Below are 12,958 nucleotides of genomic sequence, written 5' to 3'. Positions count from 1 at the left end.
GAAGATTAATGTAATAATCACAGGCCTTGTTGGGAAAAAAAGGAGGGAAATTACAATGACCCAACCTTCCTGCCTATCCAGAACCATCTCCCTCACTCTGGAGTGCAGACAAGTGAGAAAGACCATCTCTCTGGCACCACCTAGGAGGCCAGGATACCTAAGGAGTAGGAACAGTGGGCTGTGACCACACTTGCCCGTCCCCATTCCCTCCACCCCCACCCTGGAATGTTCTGGATAGCAGGGCCCCCTGTGTAGCGGGAAAGATCTTTGCCCACACCAGACCAGAGGATGAGGTCCAACCAGTGCTTGTGCCCTTAAGGTATGACCTTCTTCACTTGACTGGCCCGCCTCAGTCACCTGCACAAAACCAGCACACTGAGGAAGGCAGGAGTGCCACAGAGGTTAGAAGCAGATTCATCCTTACTCGCCAGGCAAGTGACTTAACCAGCACCCACCCCATGGGGCTACTGTGCCAATGTGGAAGGAAGTGACAGCATCACACAGGCCCTAGCACACAACACACTCTTACCACATCTTAAGTTATCACCCTTCTTTTGTTCCAATACGGCTGAAGTTGGGAGACCAGAGACATAGACACAGGGGCAGAGGAGAGGGGCAGCCAGCACAGGCCAGAGCCTAGCTTCAGGAAGCATCCCACTATCCCTCCCTGTGCCTGGTTGCCTCACACACACACTCCACAAGACCCCCCTGCTGGGATCTCCCTCAAGGGCCTGGGAACCCTCTGAGGGCTTCATGGACCCTCAATTCTCTGAACCCTCCTGCCTGGACTCCTCGCATGCTCAGGTGATTGTCACTAAAGGGAGTGCTTGCTCCCAAGGACCTCATGGCTGCCTTGGGTTCAAGTGCTGATTGGATCAGGATGACCATTTTGTTGGTCCCCTCTTTTGCACATATAATAGCATGAGACTCTGCCCAGGAGGCACTGCTGGACTGAACTCTGCCTCAAGTGAGCAATACAAAGCCAGAGACAAGGACCAGACCCGGGAGAACGAGCGCTGTGCTCATCCTTCCAGGCAAGACGGCCTCAGCGGGTGTCTGCCAGGTGCTCTACTTCCCCTCCCTCCCAGGGGACGGACAAAGGGATGGAGCCCAGGGATGGGGGCGGACACGGCAGAGTGACACAGGAGCCAACCTAAAGCGGTCCCAAGAGTCAAAGCTGGAACAATTTGGGCAAGAAAATCTCATTATATTGGATTGTAACCCAAAGTACATAATAAATACCCCTAAGTCCATCCTGATGTAAATGAGTGAATAAATAGGCAAGTAGGGAGATCAGACAATCTCCAGTACAGAAAATACTCACCCTTGAGGAGGTGGAACAAACTCCTGCCCCTCAGTGAGGGCTGTGCTTAGGACCGCTTCCTAAGAGGGAGGAGAGGAAAGTGGGGAGAAGCAAGCCAATAGCAGAGCCTCAGCCAGGTGATCAAGGTCAGCACAACAGCGTTGAGTCCTGCTATGGCCACACCCTTGATAGGACAGGATGGAAATGGCCCTTTACCTGTGCTCTTCTTCCCAGTGACCCTTAATCTCAGTTTAATTATGAGCAAAATATCAAATAAGCCCCAGTGAGGGGTATCTGACAGAGTACCTGACCAGCACTCCTCAAAACAGTCAAGGTCATCAAAGACCAGGAACGTCTGAGCAACCGTCACAGCCAGGAAACCGCCAGAGATGCGATGACTGAATGTGACGCAGGCCTGGATGAAGAGAGGACAACAGATCACTGAGGACATGGGCACAGAGCACAAGGACGTGTGGTGTGGATTCACTACACGTGAAAAATGTGCCAAGTAACTGTAAGATGTGGACAGGGAAAGACCTATGCACCATCTTTGCAACAATTCTGTACTTCTCCAGCTGTTCTCAAACACAAAGCTTACTTTTTAAAAATTAAAAGAGACAAACAGATGTCATCCAAATAACCCATCAGGATTTATTAGAAAACATACCAGGGTTCCTTCAAAGCAACCACGCCAGGAATTATGATAAAAAGAAACCCTTCCACACTAAACTGAAAATGCTGCCACCCGCCTGAGTGAGGACAGAACCCAACCTGGGGCGAGCCTCCTACCCACAGGCCAGATTGGGCCCAGCCTGCCCAGTGTCCTTGTAACCTCAGCTGTCTCACTTCATGTACTTGTCCTGCTGGTCAGCCAGGATCTTGGCCGAGGACTTGGCATCATAGAAGAGCTCACTGATCTCCTCGACATGCTCCTTCTCAATGCCATCTTTCCCGTTGATCTTGGCCAGCAGGTTGGCTGGGGTCAGCAGCTGCACCGAGTACCTAGAGTAGCCAGGGCAGGTGTAAGTGGGACCACGGATGGGAGTCCCTCCCCAAATCAGCAAGAACCTGTGCCAGATGCTGCAGAGAGAGATGTCACTCTCAGAGACCTGGAGTTACAGCCCCACCAGAGAGGGGCCAGAAGTCACCACCACAGCATAAGCCCTACTTCCCTAATCTCTGTCCCTGTCTAAAAGTCCTTGGCAAAAGTCACTCCACTGCTATTGGAAAGGGACCGCAAATTTGACGTATACAGCTGTGGGCAGTTGACACCAGAATGCAGATTGGGACAGGGAATGTGGTAGAGAAATGGCACATGCCCCATCCAAAGGATGGAAGTCCGGGAGTTTCTAAAAGCACCACTCTACCCAAACCAGACAGCTTGCAGTTCTTTTTTTTTTTTTTTTGCCTTTTCTAGGGCCGCTCCCAAGGTATATGAAGTTTCCCAGGCTAGACTAGAGGTCTAATCAGAGCTGTAGCTGCCGACCTACGCCAGAGCCACAGCAACACCAGATCCAAGCCGCGCCTGTGACCTACACCACAGCTCACGGCAATGCTGGATCCTTAACCCACTGAGCAAGGCCAGGGATCGAACCCGCAAGCTCATGGTTCCTAGTCGGATTCGTTGACCACTACGCCACGATGGGAACTCCCAGCTTGCAGTTCTGCTTCAAACTTAGAAGCGAGGAACCGACTCAAAGGGAAAGGGTTGGGCTGAGCACTATGAAGTCATGATTTCATGAGGAGTCAGGACATGGAGAAGGGCCACGCTCCACAGGAACTGGCTTCTGGCCACTGGTGAGCAGCCAGGAGAGCCATCTCTGTCTGTGCCTCTCCCACCCCTGCCCCTGGCACCCGCACCCCTGCACCCCCACCCCGCCACCAGGTGCTGGTGCACAGGGCCAGAGGGGAAGGGCTGCCTGCCGTGCCTGTTTCTGCTTCTGCCCGCTCTTCCACTCAAGGTAAGCTCTCTAGCAGAGAGACCACCTGCTTCAGGATGAGGGGACTTCACCTAGGGCTCAGCTTTCTCAGGTGCTCTGCACTTGGCCAGGGATGAGACCCACCACCCAGCACTGAGGAAAAGCAGACCCTGGAAGACACCAGCCAGTCTGGGCATGCGTAGGCTTCCGGGCACAACTGGCTCACCTCAGAGTGGTCTTAGTACCAATCTCCCCAAGGTGGTTCAGCGCCTCCTCACTGATGTTGATTCCTTCTGTCTGGGCTCGTATTTTAATGATCTTTTGGAGAGAAAAACTATGATTAATCATGACTGACCTCAAGCGTTCTGTCTCACCTCCTAAGAGCCCAGAGGCCCAAACCTGGGTGGGTGGGGAAGAGCTGACCCCACAGGGCTGCTGGCCGTGCACACCTCGGGGGCACCAGCCACACACACACACACACACACACACACACACACACAAACGCGCACTCAAACACGCGCGTGCGTGCGCACCTTGGGCCTTGTGTCCACACTGACTGGAAGGTAGCTGGTACCCAAGGTGTGCGCTGGGGCAGCCCAGCTCCTGTCCCCCCAGCCCCCCCAAAAGCTGCCCAGGGCCCCTCAGGGGCGTCTAACTTTCCTGTCCAGCATGGCCACCTCCTATAAGCACTCAGGCAAGAAGAGACACTATTTGCTTGATAAATACCAAGTTTAAATAAATCAACAAAGCTACTTTTAAAGATTTACCAGCCCTCAGAACATCACTGGGAGATATCTCATCTGTCAAAAGAGCCCGGCGCTTGTTGCAGTCTGCAGATCCTGGTGAAGCTGGAGGGGACGCGGGCTGGTGTGGGGACACTGTAGCACAAGTGGCACCAGGATCCTGCAGGCACCCGAGCTGAGTGATAAGGGGCAGCAGGATAATGATGTTGTGTGTTGTGGAGCTGAGATAACTCGAGGACTTCGAGCCTCATATAATACAGGAATTTTTCACTTTGGCAGCTTCGTAAACAAGATATCAAGAAGCCCTTGTTTAAATTAAAGCCATAAAAACACACCCAGGGTAGAGGCATAGAAGTGGGAAAGACTGAGCCCCCAGCTAAAGCCTCACCAGGAAGCAGGACCAGAGGTTCAGGAGGTGGATATATGTCAAGTGGGCCTTGTGTCCACACTGACTGGAAGGCAGAGGACCCGAGGGCAGGAGCAGAGGGGTACAGAGGTTAGTGTCTGGAGACTCTGGGTTCCAGTGTGGCAGCTTCTGTCAGCATGAAAGGCCCTGCTCAGCAGGAACCAAGTCCAAAGATGTGAGTAGGCTGGAAGGTGTTTAGGCCAGCACATGCCAAGGGGGAATGTCCCCTCTGCTGCAATCAACCGTGCTGCCAGAGGCCAGGGGCTGGCAAGAAAGTCTTTCATTTTGTCAAGAGAGGCTCAGAACTCAGATTTTTATATGAAATTTCGATTGCTAAATGTTGTCAATTTGTTTAAATATTTCACAAAAACATTGCACTAGCCACATCAAACTTATCTGTTCAGCCAACAGGCTGCCAGGTGTGACCTCTGTCAAAAAAAAAAGTCTTAGTTTGTACATGTATTTATCCACTGTCTGGGGTCTGAAGTGAAGAACAGCTGAGCAGAGCAGTTGCTGGATGGGCACGAGGACAGCAGGGACAGGAGCAGAGGGGGAGGCTGTAGCCCCAGGACTCCCCTCCGGCCACGACAGTCTGAGCTGGGCAGCTCTGTGTCCCCTCTCCGACAGCTCAGACTGCCAGGAAAAGCCCCCTCGGGGCCTTGGGGAACTCAGTGAGATGCTAATATTGGGTCCTGGTGCCTGGTCCAGGGACAGCTTCAGCCGAGCCTCCGGCCCTCGAAGGCTGCACTGAAATGGAGGCTCAGCTTCAGGAGTGCAGAGATGCTGGGCTCTCACTTTCTGGAGCGTCAGAGCAATCCCCAAGCTCCTGTCTCAGACTGCTCAGAAACGGACAGTTCATAAATTAGATCTTTAATCATTTAATAACCTGCAGGGATAGTTTATGAGGGTGTCGGCACTGATGGCAGTGTACACAAGTTATATTTACTTTGTTTTTTAAAAAATCCACCCCGGATTCCAGCAAAAATGCTAAGGTTGTCCCTTGAACAGCACAAAGCCATGTGTGTCCTGGCAGCTGGTGTGTCCTCTGCTAATCAGAGAGAAAGCCTAAGAGGCTGAGAAGAGGCCTGACTCCTGGCTGACCCTCCACACTTTGCAGCACAGAGTACATCCACGAAGCTGGGACAGCTGCTCTGGGTTGAATGGAGGTGGCAGGGGTGCACTTTCTCGAGCCAAGTCCCAGCTCTGCAGCTTATTTTGTGACCATCAGTTTTGAACCCTGGTTCCTAAAAGCTGCTCGTAAGGACCCCAGCGGGTGTCTGTGAATAGCAGTGGGAAGGGATGGTGCCACCCCCTCCCTGAATCATCATTACCATCTCTCGACAGTCTTGAAAGGAGGGAGCACATCTTGCTGGGGTACCTGAAGGGTCACTCAGCCACAAAGCACTGCGGGTATGCGGGCAGCCCAGGCAGCACACAGGGCTCCAGTGCCCACAGCCAGGGTGGGGAGGGAGCAATGTCTCCTAGCTTTTGCTTCTGCTCCTGGTCAACAACTGCCTTGGCTTCAACCTAGCACCCACCCGAGAGCAAGAGACAGTGATCTGGCGACAAGGCCTTAGCCATGGACACTGTCTACCAAGGAACGCCCCCCCACCCAGCTAATACTCTGATCACTAACTGCATCGGTGTCCCACCCCTGCTGGTAAAGGGGAGAGCCTGGCTCCAGGCACCATCAACACTCCTAGGTGCTGAGCGATAAGCCACGCCAGCAGGGCCAGGCAGGCAGGCCACAGGAAGGCAGGGGGGGCTGCTCGGGAAGACCCAGGAGAGGCCCCCTGACCTCCAAAAAGGGAAGCTTGCTGACCAATTACTAGAGGGACTCCACCCACAGCTGAGGTATTTCTAGCAGGGAGGAGGCTGGTAGCAAAGAAACCAAGACTACGGGCTTTAGGGTCAGATGGCCTGGATTCCAGTTATCAGTCCTGCCACTGTTGAGCTGTATGAACCTGGGCAAGTAAACCAGCCTATGTCTCGGGGTCCTATAGAAGAGCAATGATAATAGTTTTCTCCGACTTGTGGTGTCAGGGACCAAATGACTCAGTACAATGTCCAACCAGGAGAGCCTATACTCCTGAGAAAGTCAGACAGAGCTCACCAAGATGTCAGTGCAGCCCTGGGCCACCTTGCCTCAGCCACATGCTGAACTCACCTACGTCCCCCAACAAAACAGTGCTGGGGTGAGGGTGGGCAGAGCAGATGGCTGGGCTCAGCAGGGTACAACCTGGCTTTGTGTCTTAGACTCAGTGACTCAGCAATTAAAATGGCAAATAACTGGCTGGAAGCACCAGAAGGGGACTGGGGATTCCCAGGGTGCTGAGGCACTGTGTGGCACAGTTGCTGCTCCATCTCCAGATCAAGCAAGAGGTGAGTGTGCAGGGAGAATTGGGACTGTGCCCCTTGGGATAAGGCCAATCTCAGGCATCCCTGTCATCTCCCACTGTGAAGCCCAACCCAAGTTGAACTCATGCAGAACTGAGCATGCACTATGCCGGGCACTGAGCTAAGTGCTGTGTGCCTCCTTCACGTCTCTTACTGTAAGGTTAGTTTTATGCCTTCCATTCCACCTGCCCTCTACGCCTATGAGGCTGCTTCACTACACCCCTAGGGCTTCAGCAGCAGCCCCAGGAAACCCTCCACTGTGACCCTGTCACAGCAGATGGGCTTTGCCAGGATTCAGGTTCTGTACCTTCCAGAGCTGACCTGCCATGGGTTCCAGTGGACCAGAATGCCTGGCTTTGCCCCTGGGCAGAAAAGGCTGTGGACAGGCTCTGGGCTGGAGGCTATCACAATCTGATATTCTAATGCCTCTTTCCTAAAGCTGGTGGTCTCCCTAATAGCTGTCATCAAGTTGATTTTCTCACTGTCCATTTCCTGTTTACCAGAAGGGACAGAATAGAAGCGAGAACAGCCAAGACCATAGGCACTTCAAGCCCAGCCATTGCTCAGATGGGGGCCAAGGCTCCGAAGCACTGAGACCTACTGTGTAGCCAACTCTGTGGTGGGAGGTGGGGTAGCCAAGGCTACTCTGCAGGCACTTTCCTCCTCAGCATCAGGGACACTGAGAGTGAAGGAGGGAGGCTGCTCACCTGTTTCATCTCCTGTGGGGTGTACAGCATGGTCCGGATGATCATCACTCGGTCCAGGAGGTCAAGAGGGATGCCGTGAGGAGAGGTGATGTCCTCCGTTCCCCTGCAAAGCCCAGAAAGACCACATCACTCAGGCCTGGGAGTGGAAACAGGCCCTGGAACCATGGCTGAGGCACTCAAGATGACAAAGCAGCTAGTTCCTGTCCTGAGAGTCAGAGGCAGGACCGCAAAGGGCACAGACTAACTCAGGTGGCGTCAAAAACAACTTCAATATTTTACCAAATATCAACACCACAGGACACTTGGGGAGGAGGAGAAAAAGCTACTGAAAATCATATTCAAAATATCCATATAGGTATTTGCCAAATTTTCATAAAGTACATTAAATACATAGACTTTTGTTGTCGTTGATGCCTTTGTCCATGTTACTTCAGTCTCTTAATAACCCATCAAGTGTCCACCAAAGTGCTGGGCATCTGGGCAGTTTCCATTTGTTACTGCTACTATTCATGGTGCTTTGATAAATAATTTTATACATTTAGCCATGAAAATTTCCTTAGCAACTCTCGTGGAGCCTGACACAACCCCGAGTATCTTCTTGGACAAATGAATGAATAAACCAATGTCCTAATTTATGCAGCTACTCGAGTAAGCTGATCCCACCACACTGTAGTCAACAGTGAGTATTCTAATCCTTAGTTTGCTGCTTAAAGATTTAGAAAATGGAAAGGTAACACATTGTCTGAATCTGTATTTCCTTGATTACTAAAGACTCATTTGAATATTTCCCATGTATTCATTCGTTATTTCATTTCTTTTGAGGAACTGTCCAATCATGTCATTTACCTAGCTTTTTCTTGAATCCTTAGCCAAGCCAGAGAACAGCCCAGGAGAAGATGCCTGCCAACCTGCCAGGCCACATGGCACCAGTTCTGGATGGGACATGTGCCAGGCAGGCCCCAGTGGCACACAGGCCATGCTTCCACCACATCTGGAAGCCCAATGAGCTGAGCCAGGGCTCCAGCTTCTGCCTTCAGGAGCCAGAGCAGCAGTTCTGGCCTCCCCACTTGATTTGTGTCCATGGTCACAACTCATCAATATAACAAAGAACAAAAGCAGGTCACTTGGGGTTAACTTTTAATATTGGAGTACTCAGTTTCAAATGTAAGTAAACATTCTAGAAATATAACTTCGGTAAAAGAAATCTGTTGAAATTCTATCCAGTCAGTTCAAGTACAAACTTGTATTTATTATCGCAAAAATAAAATGCTATCCTGACCCAGGCTACAACAGTACGAACCTTGAAAAGGTTATGGTAAGTGAAAGAAGCCAGTCATGGACAGGCAGACACTGCATGATTCCACCTATAGGAAATATGCAGAAAAGGCAAATGCACAGGGCAGAGTAGATCAGAGGTTTGCCAGGGGCTCAGGGAAAGGAAAATGGGACTTACTGCTTAAATGGGGACAAAGCTTCTGGTTTGGGATGGTGGAAAAGTCCTGGAAACTCTTCCAGATGATGGTGATGGGGCTGTACAACACTGTGAATGTGATTAATGCCACTGAATTTTACACTTAAAAATAATTAAAATGGGGAGTTCCCATTATGGCTCAGCCGTAATGTACCCTATTAGCATCCATGAGGACGAGAGTTGGATCCCTGGCCTCGCTCAGTGGGTTAAGGATCTGGCATTGCCATGAGCTGTGGTGTAGGTCGCAGACATGGGTTGGATCTGGCATTGCTATGGCTGTGGTGGAGGATGGCAGCTACAGCTCAGATTTGACCCCTAGCCTGAGAACTTCCATATGCCACATGTGTGGCCCTAAAAAAAAGACAAAAAAAAATTAAAGTGGCAAACTCTATGTTATACACATTTTGTCACAACAAAAACAATTCAAAAAAAGAATAAAATTATACATTAATAATTGTAACATTAATAACTAAGACCTTTCCAAATAAAAAGAGAAGTAGACTAATAACAAACACAAATATTAAGATAACTTTAGAGAAAACAAATCTTCACCAACAAACATTTCTAAAAATAATAAGGAAGAATTAAAGAGATAAAATTTCATCATGATTCAAATCTGAGTATTTGGTATACCTTCAATCTTCATACTAAACAAAATATCCTTTAAAAACTACATTTAATTTTTAGTTATTTAATTTTTTTCTTTTTAGGCCACCCCATGGCATATGAAGTTCCCAAGCCAGGGATCAGATCAGTTGTGACCTATACTACAGCTGTGGTGACACCCAATTCTTAACCCACCATGCGGGCAGGGGATTGAACCTGGGTCCCAGTGCTCCCAAGATGCCACCAATCCAGTTGCACCACAGCGGGAACTCCCAGTTATTTAATTCTGCTTTGGCCATGTGTTTCTTTTTTAAAAAGTCCTGTTTGGGTGGAGTCCCCATTGTGGCCCAGTGGGTAACGAACCTGACTAGTAACCATGAGGTTGTGGGTTTGATCCCTGGCTTCGCTCAGTGGGTTAAGGATCTGGTGTTGCTATGAGCTGTGGTGTAGGTCACAGACATGGCTCAGATCCTTAGTTGCTGTGGCTATGGCATAGGCTGGCAGCTATAGCTCCAATTTGACCCCTGGCCTGGGAACCTCCATACGCCAAGGGTACAGCCCTAAAAAAGACAAAGACAAAAAAAAAAAGTCCTATTTGGGGAATTCCCATTGTGGCTCAGCAGAAACAAACCCAACTAATACCCACAAGGATGCAGCTTCGATTCCAGGCTTCACCCAGTGGGTTAAGGATCTGGTGCTGCCAAGAGCTGTGGGTATGGCGTAGGCCGGCAGCTATAGTTCTGATTCAAACCCTAGCCTGGGAATTTTCATATGCCGAACTGTAGCCCTAAAAAAAATTAAAAATAAAATAAGTAAATAAATAAAAATAAAAGTCCTACTTGGTAATTCTCTTGGGAGTTCTTGGGAGATCTTTAAAAGATCAATTAGCCATCTTAAAATATTCCCAATCCTGTAACACTCATGATAAATCATCTTCAATTCAGACACAATAACAAATACAAAAAGTCCAAAGAAGAAAAGGTTAGAGAAAAAAACCTCAAAAGAACAGAATTTATGAGAATGCATTAAAAAAATATTAGCAAGTCCATAAAACTAAAATTTCAAACAAAAAAAGTCTGCTTATGGAGTTCCTGTTGTGGCTCAGAGGAAATGAATCTGACTAGCATCCATGAGGATGCAGGATCGATCCCTGGCCTTGCTCAGTGGGTTAAGGATCCAGCGCTGCCATGAGCTGTGGTGTAGGTCACAGATGCAACTCAGATCTGGCACTATTGTGGCTGTGGTGTAGACCAGCAGCTACAGCTTTGATTGGACCCCTAGCCTGGGAACCTCCATATGTCATGGGTGCGGCCCAAAAAAGGCAAAAAAAAAAAAAAAAAAAAAGGTCTGCTTAAAGACTGCTAAGCATTTTTCAGAACTTAAAGACCAAAGATTTTGGAAATTTGTTGAATCTATAAATCTTAGGTACAAAGTTTCTTTCAGACAACGTATTAGTGAAAAACGGTCTGGAACTCTATTCTGCCAAGCACAAAATGTTCAGTGACACAGAACGATCGATGACATAACTAAGTGGGCCAAAGAACAGGGAGCCCCTCCCCAGCAACCCAAGCTGCTGTAGTCTTAACCCACTGCACCACAGCAGAAACTCCACAGCAGTGTTATTCATAATGGCCAAAAAGTAAAAACAACCCTCTTACCCGTCACCTGATGAGTGGCTAAGGGTGCTATTAAATATTCCTTACTTTGGAACACTATTCCACCATAAAGAACAAGTAAGCACTGATGCATGCTGTCATGTGGATGAGCCTGAAAATACTGTGCTCAGTGAAAAGAGCAAGGCACTGGTGCTCTTTATACCAAGGTCCAGAAGAGATGTATGTACAGAGAAACAGAAAGTAGACTAACGATTGCCAGGGGCTATGAGGAGGGATGACAGGGGAATATGTAGGGGGGCAATGGGATAGACATTGATAGGTACAGAATTTTGGGGGGCATGACAAAAATGTTCTAAAATAGATTGTGGTGATGATTGTACAACTTTATGAATATACTAAAAACCACTTAATTTTATGCTGTAGGTTGTGGCTTGTGAATGTTATCTTCATAAAGCTGTTTAAAAAAAAAAAAAGCACCACCTGGGGTGTCTTCTACCACAGGGCTGCAACTGAGACCACATCCTAAGTCCTGATGCTGTGGTGCAACAAAGTGACTTCTGGAAAGAAACCTCTGCGAAGACTCCTTAATCCCAGGGGGCTACGTTCCACTGGAGAGGAAGCCTCACTATTTTCTGGAGTTGGGTCAGGGCCAGTCTCTACTTTAATACCCAAGGACCTTGCCACCAAAAGGAAAGGATTTCTTGAGGTTGCAGAGGGCCAGGCAGAACCACCTCCTCTGGCGCCCCTTGGGGACTCTCTGCCCTGTGCATGGGCAGAAGTGGCCTGGAGGACGTGGGGCTGCCTGTACCTTCACAATCACTCCAGGCCCTGCCACTTTCAAGCTTAACCCCATGCACTAATGGGCCTCCTAGGAAGCAGTGCAGGAGATCAGGGTAGCAGGGCTTGCTGCCAGATGGCCCCAGGCTTGTGGCCCAGGCAAGTCCCCTCCCCTCCAGTGAGATTCTGGAGGTAATGTGCACTGGCAGGGTTGCCAGGGGTCCTGAGAGCACCAGATGACCCAGACAGAGTACTCAGATGGTTTCCGACACAGAGGGAGCACTTGATTGCTCAGAATCTCCACCCCACTTCCCCTCAATCGGGAGGTCAGATGTAGGCTTGAGGGGCTCAAGCTTAGCAGCTCCCTTAGGAGTGAAGTTTGATAGGCATATCATGTCAGATGTTGCCAAACTGTGCAAATGTTCCAGATACATCACTTCCCATCTAAACCAAAACAAGCACTCTGGATTCAAATCCCAGCCCTGCTTCCAAGTGGTGTGGCCTTGGCCAAGTTCTGCATGTGAACAACGAGAAAAGTAGTCCCTTCCCATTAAGTTGAGGTGAGACCAACAGTGGGCCTGGTGCAGAAAGACCCTCAATACCTGCTGTTTCACTGTGACCACTGCTACTGTGACAGTACTGTGATCACCACCACAGTAAACTGCCCGCTAGGCCTTGGCACCAAAATCTTCTTCTAGAGCATCCATCCCAGTTCTGGCTACCTCATTCAGCAGACCCCGGGAAGACCCACACTGTACATCTTCCCTGAACTTGGGTAGCTACAGTCTGGCAGCAACAAGCAACCCCCACCTCCTGCAGGCCCGGATCACAGCTGTCTGAGAGGGTGAGGGCCAAGTTTCCCAGGCCCTACTGGGCAGGTTCTGAGATCAAAGCCACCTTTCTATGAACTTTTTTCCTCCTGGATGGGACGAGACTGAGAGATCTTGGTCCTGCCTGAAGCTGCCTGGCTCTGCAGGCCTCTATCTGCTAGGCCCACAGAGAGGGAGGGACGT

General features: G+C 49.6%; 1 protein-coding gene across 2 annotated transcripts in view; it reads right to left on the bottom strand.

Annotated features, from left to right (window-relative positions):
- RUVBL1 (RuvB like AAA ATPase 1) overlaps positions 1,930–12,958 on the bottom strand; it is a 50,296-nt gene continuing 39,267 nt past the window's right edge. The window contains exons 9-11 of one of the 2 annotated variants that reach the window (XM_021069442.1): positions 7,476–7,578; positions 3,449–3,540; positions 1,930–2,305 (exon numbers count right to left, since the gene is read on the bottom strand). In XM_021069442.1, coding sequence (XP_020925101.1) covers positions 2,146–2,305; positions 3,449–3,540; positions 7,476–7,578 — 355 coding nt within the window. In that variant the 3' untranslated portion in view covers positions 1,930–2,145. The remainder of the gene's footprint in view (positions 2,306–3,448; positions 3,541–7,475; positions 7,579–12,958) is intronic. The other variant, XM_021069443.1, reaches the window with a different exon arrangement.

This window comes from Sus scrofa, chromosome 13 (assembly GCF_000003025.6).
Source record: "Sus scrofa isolate TJ Tabasco breed Duroc chromosome 13, Sscrofa11.1, whole genome shotgun sequence".
NCBI lineage: Eukaryota > Metazoa > Chordata > Mammalia > Artiodactyla > Suidae > Sus > Sus scrofa.
This window is presented reverse-complemented; position numbering and strand designations above follow the sequence as displayed.